Below are 12,751 nucleotides of genomic sequence, written 5' to 3'. Positions count from 1 at the left end.
GAAGAATTCCCCAACTGTGTGGATCAACCTCGCCCAAGTAGAGCTGACCTACACAGGGTCATGCTAGATCAGGGGAGTAGAGCTGTGCTCTGCTAGGACCCTGTGAAGCCTGGTTTGTAAATCTCTCTATAGGGTAACACCAATGGACTCCGTGGTGATGCTGGCTAAAGGAGAAAAGTTGGGCATGGTACACTCAACGATCATTTTTTTTTTGTCAGTCATGGGGCTTGAACTCTGGGCCTAAGCACTGTCCCTCAGCAATTCAGCTCCAGGCGAGTGCTCTACCACTTGAGCTACAGTGCCACTTCCTCAACGATCATTTTTGAGGGTCAAGTTTGTCAACCTGGTCTCCAGAAGTTGTTTTTGTCCTCTTAGAAGCATAGGATGGGGGCTGGGAATGTGGCCTAGTGGTAGAGTGCTTGCCTTGCATGCATGAAGCCCTGTCGATTCCTCAGCATCACATAAACAGAAAAAGCCAGAGGTAGTGCTGTGGCTCAAGTGGTAGAGTGCTAGCCTTGAGCAAAAGAAACTCAGGGACAGTGCCCAGGTGCTGAGTTCAAGCCCTAAGACTGGCAAAAAAAAAGAAAAAGAAAAAGAAACTTAAGATGCACACACACACACACACACACACACACACACACACACACACACACGCACACACACACACACACGCACGCACACACACGCACGCACACACATGCACACACCCCCACCCAGCCAATATACAGAGCATGGTATGTGGAATAAATGCCACATGTTTTGCTGTCTGGTTGGGTTCACATGTATGGAATTTCTATCTGATTCTATTTTGTAGAGATAATCTTCACTTTAGATCTCACTTATGACTTATTTATCCTATTTTTTTAATCTTTTTATCTGGGGTCAAAGTGGGACCCCAAAGTGGTGTAAGCCAATTGTATTTTCCCTAACACTGGTATGTTTAGGTCATGCACAAAACAAAGCTCAAAATGACCATTCCTTTGAAAGCTCTCTTAAGAGAGGGTCTAAGCAGGGCACTGATGGCTCATGCCTAAAATCTTAGTTACTCAGGAGGCTGAGCTCAGGGAATTATGGTTCAAAGCCAGCCTGAGCAGGAAAATAGACTCTTACCTCCAATTAAGCACCCCCCCCCCAAAAAAAGAAAGAAAAGAAAAGAAAAAGCTGGAAGTAGAGCTATGGCTCAAGTAGTAGACCTCTAGCATTAAACACAAAAGCTCAGGAACAACTACTAGGCCCTGAATTCAAACCCCAGGACTGGCACCAAAAAATAGAGCTTAAGTATCAACCTTAAACAGTCATTACCAATACAACAAATAAATAGGCATTGCCAACGAGCCAAAGATATTTTGAGGTGACCCCCCTCAAAATAGATTCCAATAAAAAATTATGTTTTATGGCATTTACAAGTATCATATTTTAGATGCATAACTATTTAATAGGGATCATTCTCTTTGATTCCCTTAATTAATGAGTAAATATGATTAGGTACTTTAACTACCTGAAAGAATAAATAGCCTATGTTCTTGTGACTTTATTACACTGATTAAATTCACTTTTCCTTTGGTTCTAAGTCTTAGAGTATATCCACTGTTTAAATATTTCGGTATGTGGAAACCATGCTCAGTTCTTGGGTGACTCATAAAACACACTTGCTAGATTTTAATTGCCACTGCTGGAGAGGATACAGATAACCCAGAGAATAGAAGACAAAGGTCACTAAAGGCTTAGACATGGGATATTCAGGAATGTACAAGTGCCAAGAACACAAAATACAGTATATTTATTCTAGGCACCAATGGTTCATGAGGCTGAAGCCTGAAAGAGCAAAGTTTGAAGCCAGCCCACACGGTAAAGTCTATGAGATGCCATCTCTACTTAATGAGCAAAAATCAGATAGTAGGTGTGATTCAGGTGGCAGAGTGCCATTATGACCAAGCAAGCTGAGCAAGCAGGACGCTTGGAGTTCACGTCATAGCACCAGCAAAACCAAGTATGCTGTGGGATTTTACACAGATAAACCTACCTTATTCCCTATGTTAAATATGAGAAAACAGAATACAAGTTTAACTGTAATGGAATCATTTTGAAAGGTTGATAATTTCCTAACAATGTATACAGATTGCTAGGTCCAAGAAAGGGTTAAAGACAAAGTCATCTTTCTGCTCTAAAATATAGGTTAGCTCTCATCTGTTTGGAATGGTTGGCTTGTCTGGAAGCCAGGGAATGGACTAGACAATCTTTTTAGGTCCTTTTCGGCCCTGTGATTCTGTGATATATTTATACTACTTCTAGCATAATCTGTGTATTATATAGCTGAGACATTTCTGATTCCTGTGGTCAGGAATCGTTATTACAGATCCCTATTAAATTAGAAAGCAAGTTTTCACAACCTAAGGTGAAGGTTGAGATCAAGTAGCAGAAACAAATACACAATTTCGCTATTTAAAAAAAAACACAAAAAACAACCTAATGACAGTGACAGTGGCCTCTTTGGAGCCAGTCAACCTGAACCTGGCTTTTGAAGAAAGCAGCCAGGAAACAGCCAGACAAGCAACCAAGTCTGACGTCGCTCAGTAATGTTGAGAAAACGTGTCCTTGATCCTACACATTCCTTTCACTAAGGTTTCAAAGGGAATAAAGCAAGCAGAGAAAGAAATGTTATTTTAACGTAATCTATTCAGGAAATATTTCCTGGTATGAATAGCTCCTCTTCTTGCTAATTTTATGAAAGAATGAATGACTAGGCAAGTAGTCAGACTTTTGTGGTTGGTCTCCCCCTCTCCCCCTTCAACTGTAGAACTGGGAAAATGAGTTCCCAGGAAAACATTGTTTATAAAAATAAATAAATACATAGTGTTTCTGTCTCAGGTGCAACCGAACTCTCTTCACCTTTGAAACTACTCACAAATAAACTCTATACCATTCCAATCATACACAAAGGCCACGGTCATATTCACTTGACATTTCTTCCTGTAACGGGCGCACATGCACGTGTGTGCACACACCCACACATGTGTGCACACACAATTAAATGTTAAAAATCTATTTAATGGAATAAGACACTAAAGGGATTGTGAAGGGGAAAGGAAACATGGAGACACCAAATGTTGAGTTGGCTATAAAAATCCTGTTACATCTGCTCTTGGAGAAATAGAAATACCTTGGGCGTTTGCACTTGGGCCAACTCCTCCTCCACGGAGTTCACCTAGCTAGTTCACCGGGCCTTAGTCAGGGAACTCTGCGTGAGCATTTGGAAGTCTTCTCTGAACCCCACAGCATTTGCAATTCCATTTGTGGCATTCTGGACTAGCTTCCTTCCTTCCACAGTCATGCCAGAAAAGGCACCTGTTCGACTATATAACTCCCATCCACGCTAAGGGCACTCGGCAGATCTTCAAATGGTCTAAGCCTTGCAAAATGTTCACGAAGGTGGGAGAGGCAACCACACTGCGCCCGAGGACTCTAGAGCGTGTCCGCCTCCAGCTCACGAACAGTACAGCACGGTGCTCTGTGCAAGGTGTGAAACTCCTCCTCCCAGTGCTCTCGCCTGCTCCAAGTTCCAAATCTGAACTATGGCTATAAAGAAATAAAACTGAAAAATAGAGTCTTACCTCAATAAATCCTGTTCAGTGCGGGAAAAGCCCAAAGGCTACAGAGATTCCTCCAAAGCTTCCCAAAGGCACAATCCTCTAGGTTGCTCAATCAAGAAGGTTCTCTTAGGGTTGGGTGTTGTGGTACACACCTGTGAACTAAACTACTTCGAGATGAATATAGGAGAACCATGGTTTGAGGATTGCCTCTGTGTTAGCACAGCCCTATTTGAAATATAATCCAGGAATAGTGGCTCACAGCTGTCACCCCAGCTACAAAGGCAGTAGAGATAAGAGGCCAAGGTCTGAGACCAGCCAGGCAAAAGCACTAGACCTCAGCTGGAAAACAAACTAAAACCAAAAGGGCTGGTTGTGGCTTAGCTGGTTGTGCCTTGCTAAGCATGCATGTGCAAGTAAGCTCTGACTACAAACTCAATACTGGGAGGGAAAAAAAAAAAAGAAAAAGAAAAGAAAGTTAACTGTTCTTTCTGTGGTTGTTGTTGTTGTTAGATTGGGTCTTATTCCAATATAATATAGGTTAACCTTAAACTCATGTTTGTTCCTCAACCTCCTGAATACTGGGATTACAGGCATGTGCCCTGTACCGACACTGCTAATTTTTGGATGCCACCTCTCCATTGCTCATTCATTCATATTTAGTGAGGATCTGTTGCGAATGCTAGTTAGGAAGCATTAGACATAACGCTGTGCAGCGGATTTCTAATCCTTAAAGCTATACTTTTAGAAAAGTGCTATCTTCCTCTTATTTTATAGGGACATATAAGAATGCATAGGAAACTGATTGAAACTATGTAAATCAAGAGAAATGCATAGAAGACTTCAAAGAGATGGGGGTCCAGCCCTGGAGACCTTTGCATGCTAAGCTAAGTAGACAGTGGGGAACCATTAGAAAATGGTTCTATAAAATTATGAGCATGGAAATCTCCTGGAAAGTCATGTATATATATATATATATATATATATATATATATATATATATATATATATATATATATATAGAGAGAGAGAGAGAGAGAGAGAGAGAGAGAGAGAGAGAGAGACTGATTTCTTGTTCTTTCTGCAAATGCAAGACAGACCTGTCAAGCCAGCTCCCAAATATTATGCCTTTGCGGGGAGAGGGACTCCTTAGAAAAGACATGTACACAGCTCTAGCAAAGGATTTTTGCAACAAGGCTATTACCATATTGAGAAACTTTTACCTTTACTACAATGCATCATCCACTACGCAAGTAAAGTTTATCATGCATGAGATTGATTCTCACTAGGAGTCTCTCAACTATCAAAGAGGCCATGTCTCCCTGAAGTTGTTGTGCTTGTTTGTTTTTTCTGCTTTGTTTTGGAGTCTTGCATTGTAGTCCAGTCTGGCCTTGAGCTCTCAGTCCTCTGGTCTTGCTCTGTCTGCAGTAGCTTGGATTATGTCATGCACCACCACACCTGGCTTTCCCCTCAAGTTCCAGGGGATGTTTTCCTGCCGTCCAGAGTCCACACATTATCCCATGTCCTTACCCTGGCTTACAATGGCCTCTTAAAATGATCCTCAGACCTTTCTGGCTTCATAGGGGGAAAGGCAGGAGGTTCTTCAATCAGACCTGGAGATTGACCCAAGGAATGAGCCTAGTCTATCTCTGAGCCATAGCAATCAAGAGCCCATCCTGTTCTGAAAACAGGGACTTCTTGTCTTGGATTTCTGTCCACAAAGACGGAATCCTCTACATGGAAATTTAGAGGGAAAAGGGGGGAGGGCGGGTAGGATGGAGGTAGAAGCAACCAGACTTCTCTTCTTCCAATTTTATCTGTCAGTCTGATTTTCTCTACAGTTCAGACTCTTGCTTTGCCATGGTCATACCATGGCTCCCCCTGGTGGAATTCCTTTGCATTGCAGGCATGCATGCATTCTGCTTTGTGCACCATCCTGGGCTAAAAAGGTAGGGAGAATTCCTCCTCCCCCCTGCTAGAAGGCCTTCCCTGCCCCCCAGGAAGAGCACAGGTAACCCAAGTCTCCAGCCATCCTTCCAGCCTTTGAAGTTAAAGGTGCCACATTTCTCCTCTGAGTTATGCTTTCTTTGGTGTGTTAATAAGCACACATTCTTTCTTTCTTTTCAGATGCTTTGCCAAAGTATAGGGTATCTAGTTGCTCATGAGTGACACAAGAATTCACAGTTGAGTGGGGTTGGATACCTTGCTGCTGACAAACATTTCCTAAAGAAATCAGGAGCAAAGTTTTCTCTGTGTTTTCAGGTGAAAACTTTGCTACTCTCCCACCCTAGACAGTTAGAAAGCAGACAGTTAGAACCTGCTTCCTGCAAGTGAGTTTCTCCTCTGGATTGTAAGCCTGTTTGGCTCTTGCCCTTTTCTTTCTTTCTTTCTGTAACCTCCATTCCATTTCAACAGTGTATGCACTGTGATCTAACTTATTCCTATAGATACATCCTGTGACACGCTTAACCTTTTTAAAAACATTTAAACTTCACATCAGCTTGCTAGAATGCACTCCATTTTCCATCACTAGAACTCGTTGAAAGTAGTCTTTGGTATTTAATACTTTTATTTCTTTATGTATGTGCATAATGCTTTGGACGGGCCCAGATTCGTGCTAGGCAAGCACTCTATTACTGACCTACTCTTCTATTCCTGTCATACTTAGATTTCTCAGTGCTTTTCTTCTTTGACTTTTTTCTTTTTTTCTTTTCTTTTTTTTTTTGGGGGGGGGTCCGGTCGTGGGGCCTGAACTCTGGGCCTGGGCGCTGTCCCTTAGCTCTTCAGCTTAAGGCTAGCGCTCTACCACTTGAGCCACAGCGCCACTTCCGGCTTTTTCCTTTTTGCTTATGTGGTGCTGAGGAATCGAACCCAGGGCCTTGAGCATGCAAGGCAAGCGCTCTACCACTGAGCCACCTTCCCAGCCCTTCTTTGACTTTTTTCAACACATCCCATGAAAGATAGAATCTGTGTTCCTATCCCAAAAACCCTCTTCCTTCTCCAGAGCTATTGTGCTTCTATGTGAAAAGGCAGATCCAATCAGCAACTCAGGGATACAAACCAGATGAAATTTGTATTTGAGAGCCATTGCACCAGAGTTTTTGGATTTAACAGATTTGGATTTGAAATCTAGCTCTACCTTCGTGTGTCAGTAAAACGGTCAAGCACTCTATGTAGCTATTTAACCTAAGGGGTTAATTAATCCTTTAATGTTTAGAAGGATTAAGTGACCTCAGGGGTAGAGAGCATGTCTTGGTACATACAGTGTGTAGCCTCTCTGATGTCTTCAGGAGGTGAGTTTACTTGACATTGTGATTTTCTTTTCTTTTTGATGCTGATACCAGGGCTTGAACATAGATAGCCTCATGCTCTCCCTTGGCTTCCTTGCTCATGGCTGGTGCTCTACCACCTGAACCATGCCATCAGCCTAGCATTGTGTTGCCTTAGGTATCGTAATGAGAATGCTGTGAGCTCCACCTGACACCGGAATAAAGACTGTACCAGGATCAGAAAGGGCTGAATTCATTCACTGAACAAATTATGTGAGTGATAGACTGGTTAGAACCTATACATGAGGCCTTAGAACCTTCAACATGAGGCATTGAACCTGTGCTGTGGTGCACCATAAATTGAAATCTTGGAGATGCATGGGGGTGAGGGAAATGTTGTCTGTTCTCTCTGAACTCATGCATAAACATGAGCATTAGCACCTTTCTTCTATGTTTAAAGATACATCTAGAAAGAGTTCTCCCTTGTCACCGCTAATCCATTTTTCCTTGAGAAATAGGCAGCTTTATGACTGTTATGACACTTCTCAAAAGACTAACCGTTACTGTTATTTTATTAAATTTAACACATTGACACGCATTTAGAGAATGTAATATTATGTTGAATGGGTGAAAGTATTTTTTTCTGACCTGTTTTTCCAGTATTCTTGTGCAATTGTAGGGGCTTTCTTTATGATTTTAATGTGTGCAGAGAAAATATTTGCATGCAAATAATCTGAAGATAAATGCATGGATAATCTTTATGCCAAACACATGCATAGACAAGCATTCGTTTTCTAAGCAGGCATCCTAGAAGATAAATCGCCTATGGTTATGCTTTTCAATCAACAATGCTATTGGTCAACCCCTCAACACTCAGAATTAACAATGGGTCCAAGTGGAGAAGTTTTACTACCAGAAATGAGCTGCGCAGACAGAGGGTAACAGAAACTAACCAGGCAGGCTTCAATAAATTTCCTTTGAGCTTCAATCTGAAGAAGGGCAAACCATTATTCACTCAATCCTGCCCTTAATTAACAGAAAGTCTAGACTCAGGAGCTCAAAGTCATTTACTTTCAAAATTCAGTTTCACTTCTTCAATCATTGTGAACAGGAATAAGTAATTAGAGGGTTTAGAGGTAGGGTCACCATCTAACACACATGTACTAATTGGGGTTAACTCACTGAGCAAATATTTGTTGATCATGTATGCATGTGTCAGCCCTGGAACAAAAAGGGGGCCCAGGAGTCCTGTCATGTTGAGGACAAACAAGGAGATCTAGAGCCTTGATTATAGTCTCCATTTGCTGCTGTGCCAAATGACAACTTTTGTGTCCAGTTTTTAACTTGAACTAGTTTGTAAAATGAAAGCAGCATGCCTGATGCTCATCCAAGCTTACAATCTTCGATGTGCTTTTTACCAGCTTCCCATGTCCATTTTGATGGAGTCAATAAGAAATTCTAGGGGAAATAGAATTCCGGAAGTGAGGGAGTCCTAAGAATGTTTGGAATGTCTAACAGATTTTATTAAACATTTTCTGTATCATGACATGTTCCAGAAGACCATAAAAGTTGGTTTATATGAACATAAACTACTTCTTGCCTTACTGATAACTGTACATAAATAATTCAGATGACCACCCACCAGAAACCCAGGATGTCTGGCTAGGGCTTTGTGTGTTTCCCATGAAATATTTTCCTTATAAATTTTTATAATCAAAGAGGAAAATAATGAGGCAGTGTCTCATTTTATTCCCACTTTTCAAGTCTGCAGCACTAATTGCAAATGTTTCTGAAAATCCTAATAATGTCTTTAGAAAAAACAGAAAATAATGATTAACCCTTTTTCTGGTTTGACTTTAAATGAGATTAACGTCATTCTTTTACTTACATTTCCAATATCAGCACACGCTCCTTGCCTTGGGTGAAATTATTTAATCTATCATGTCATTTTCATGGTCTTGATTAACTCAACTAGATTGCAGGACTATAACTTTGGAAAGTTCTATTTTATTCACTAAGGAACCTTATATAAAAGTTCATAAATGTTACCTAAAACCCAATTCTTGAAGTTCTGATCTACAAAAAATAAAGAGGTATGGAAGGAGTTCAGTAGATAACCTTTAGCTTAATACGGCTTGGTAAATTAGACCCTGTATATGCTAATTTTGTACTTTTCTTAATAGATGGAACTGATTAAAAATATAAGCACTGCCGAACAGCCCTATTTATTCACTCGGCACGTTCATTTCCTCAACTTCTCAAGGTAAGCCGCTTTCTGGTTTAATGCTTACTTCATTTCTAATGAATAATTACTCTACAAATCTACCGTTATTTGCAAGGAAGTGCAATTGCCCTTGAAAAAGACATTTTTAATCTAGTTATCTTTGCTGCAGAGGAATCAAAATTTGAAATATTTGGATAGCAATATAATTTCTTCTTAGACTGCCATCTCAAATAGTATAAAAATGTGGAATTATTATTTTGTTGTTGTTGGTGGTGGTGGTCATGGGGCTTGAACTCTGGGCCTGAGCGCTGTCCCTCAGCTCTTCAGCTCAAGGCTAGTGCTCTACCAGTTGAGCTACAGCGCCATGTCTGGTTTTCTGGTGATTTATTGGAGATAAGAGTTTCACAGACTTTCCTGCCCAGGATGGCTTTGAACCACAATCCTCAGCTCTCAGCCTCCTGTGTAGCTAGGATTACAGGCGTGAGCCACCGGTGCCCAGCTGAAAATGCAGAATTATTTTTAATGAGAAAATAAGTTTGACCTGACAATTCTTTAACTAACACAAGTCAGGATTTTGTATGGAAACAAACAAGAAGGCAAGATATTAGTCTTTTAATATAAATATTGTATTGCACAGTTTTGCACAATTTCAACCTAGGAATACTATACTAACCTTTCTCCCTCTCCTCCCCTCCTCTTCTTTCCCTCTGTCCTCCTTTCCCCTCTCCTCCCCTCCTCTTCTTTCCCTCTGTCCTCCTTTCCCCTCTCCTCCCCTCCTCTTCTTTCCCTCCGTCCTCCTTTTCCTTCTCCTCCCCTCCCATTCCCTTTTTCCTCAGTGCTGGGGATTGAACTCTGAGCTTTGTGCCTGCTAGGCAAGTGTTCTACCATTGAGTCATACCCACAGCCTCTGTCTAGCTTCTTAATACTCCATTTGATTGTTGGGAGCCTTGAACATTTGACACTGGGCAGGCATTTCAGAATTCTGTGTTTTCTTCAGCTTCTGCAGCCTTCTGATACTAACATAGCTCTGTAGACTCAGCTGTCTCGACCCTCTGTTGATTACCATGCAAACTTCAAGTTCCAGCAGCCTGTTAATAGCCTTGGTTACAGTCACTGTGACCCACGCCTGCACAGGTAGCGCTTAAAGCCCTGCTCTGCCCGCTGGCCCTGGCAGCCCATAGACCACAGCAGATCTGCTGAGCAGCTTGGGGCCTTCCTGGCCCTCAGTCTGACAGCATTTCCCTCGTTTTAACCTGGGAACAACAGTGTCTCACACACCCAGAGGGCAGGGCACTCTGCCCTGACCTAGTAGGTTCTACTTGTAAGTTGATGCTGGCTCGATTGCCCCTTTGGGCTGGTCACCCCAGGAGGCTTGCTGTAAGGAGCCAGAGGCTCAGAGGGCTGTCCTGCCAAGATCAGGATGCTGGGGGGTGGTTTTAGCTTTCAAAGGAGCTTCCTGCTGGCCCATAGGCCCTGAGCCAATTAAAAGCAAAGAGAAAGAGATTCAGGAAAGCACATTATTAAACAGAGAAGAGGAGAGGCTCCTCATCTTTACAAGGGAGTCTCCTAGACCTGAAGTTTTCCATGCTCCCGGTAATGTGCTCCCCCACACCCCCCAGAGGGTGAACAGGACACCTGCCGATTATCCACAGTGACCCCACGGCAGGCCCTGCAGCCATTTGTATAAAATGATTCATGACTGGGTTGGCCAGTGTGTGTGTATACCCTGCACCCTGCCTCTTTCCTCCAGAAGCCAAGGCCGGTGTGTCATTGCACAGAGTGACACACTGCGGGACTGGGAGGTCTTCTAGGCCCAGTGTTGTGGGACGTGTCAGGAGGACAGCCCCACCTCCCTGCTCCCTGCAATTCGGCGCGCTTCCTCCGCTCTGCCCCTCAGACCGGCCAAGTCCAGTCATAAACTCCTCCTGCTTCCCACACCAACTGCAGCGTCGCCGATTTGAATCGTTACCCGAGGACAATGTAAACGTCTAATGAGAAGCCAAACTCACTATCACACAGCCCAGCGGCCATCTTTCTTCATGGCCTCTGCCATCCAATATGCACACGAGAAAGTAGTCTCGATGGCTTGAACATTGAGAGCTTGGATACATCCACCTCATAGAGGACAGCCCATATGCAGAGAGCAGCGGAGAGCTGGCGCTCGGGGTCACACTAGAACTTGGGGTTCGGCAGTGGGCTGGCAAGCTCCCTTTGCCTTCAGAGTCCTTGAGTCCATCCCACAGCCGAGTGGGAGGCCCACGAGGCACAAGGTCACGAGGCTTCCCCGAGACCTGGCAGGCATAATAACTTCTTCCCATGGAAGGCCGTCCACTGGGTGCCAGATTGGGTCAGCTCTAGACCCATGAAGGAACAGAGAGCAAAACCTGGCCCAGAGGAGCTGCAGGAACGTATTCCACAGCTTCAGGAATAGACCCAGCAGGAGCAGAGGGCCTCACTGTCCTGCTTCAGAACCAAGCTGGGCTGGCCCGATGTGGTCTCTGTGAGAACCCTCTCCCTTTCTCTTCCTCCCACCCCATAGCCCAGGGCTGGGGCCTGGCGCTGATAAGACTGTCATAAAAATCAGTGCATGATGAACCGAACTTGAATCCACTTGCAGACCACTGTTAACCCTCCTAGAACCTGGGAGGTCAAAAACCAGCCTTTCTTTTTTTCAAGGGCATACCCTTACTTTAAAAAAAAAAAAGCAACCTTTCTTAGGCCTCCATGGAAAGCTGTGACCATACAAAGGAAGTCCTCAAGCAAAATTGGCAGGGGGGCGGGGGGGAGGCAGAGACAACTAGGTTGGGGCTCCGTAAGAGGGCTTGAACGCTTTGAGTTCTAAGGCACAGAGATGATTAGGCTGCTCTTAGGAAACCTGCCCTTGGGCCAAGGGCATAACGCATGTCTGTAATCCCAGCTATGTGGGAGGCTGAGGTTGGATGATCTTGGTCTGAGGTTGATCCTGGGCAAAGCTGGAGACCCTGTCTGAAAAATAACTAGAGCAAAAAGGGCTGGAGGGTGTGGAGGTAGAGCGCTTGCCAGGCCTAGATTTAAGCAGAAAGGAAAGGAGAGGGAAGAAGGAAGGAAGGAAGGAGAGGAAGGAAGGAAGGAAGGAAGGAAGGAAGGAGAGGAAGGAAGGAAGGAAGGAAGGAAGGAAGGAAGGAAGGGAGGGAGGGAGGGAGGGAGGGAGGGAGGGAGGGAGGGAGGGAGGGACATAGGGAAGGAGGGAGGACAGGGGAGGGACTTGCTTTGCTAACAGCTCTATATTGGGTACAATGAAAAGAATGACACTGTAACCCTGTAACTATTCTTTCTGGGTATTTCCAACCTTCCCACAACAGCAAGATCTACTGCTGAGTAGACTGGAAGAATCAGTCTAACCTGTACATGGTCTGAACTTTGGAAGGATATATATAATGTTACAATAAAGTAGACAGCCTGCTGTCGCTTTTTCTCCATCAATTATGGTCTTCTTGCGTGAAATGCAGACCTTCCAAGTGAGGTGAAGTGCTTGCCTGTCACTAGCTCACTTGGTTCTTTCCCTCATCATCTTGGCTCCCTGCTCTTCTCCTCCTCCTTTTCTCCTGAGTTCCAGGAGCCATTTGGCCACATGTAGTTCCATTAATGCAGGTGTAGGAAGTCGTCCTATTCCATCCCTCAGGTGTTTCTCT

General features: G+C 43.7%; 1 protein-coding gene across 1 annotated transcript in view; it reads left to right on the top strand.

The window, feature by feature from the left end:
• Positions 1 to 12,751, top strand: part of Ust (uronyl 2-sulfotransferase) — a 264,792-nt gene that overhangs the window by 153,694 nt on the left and 98,347 nt on the right. Inside the window, exon 4 of the mRNA XM_070010871.1 lies at positions 9,040 to 9,119. Coding sequence (XP_069866972.1) covers positions 9,040 to 9,119 — 80 coding nt within the window. The remainder of the gene's footprint in view (positions 1 to 9,039; positions 9,120 to 12,751) is intronic.

Source organism: Dipodomys merriami, unplaced genomic scaffold (assembly GCF_024711535.1).
Source record: "Dipodomys merriami isolate MVZ:Mamm:240054 unplaced genomic scaffold, mDipMer1.0.p SCAF_8, whole genome shotgun sequence".
NCBI lineage: Eukaryota > Metazoa > Chordata > Mammalia > Rodentia > Heteromyidae > Dipodomys > Dipodomys merriami.
This window is presented reverse-complemented; position numbering and strand designations above follow the sequence as displayed.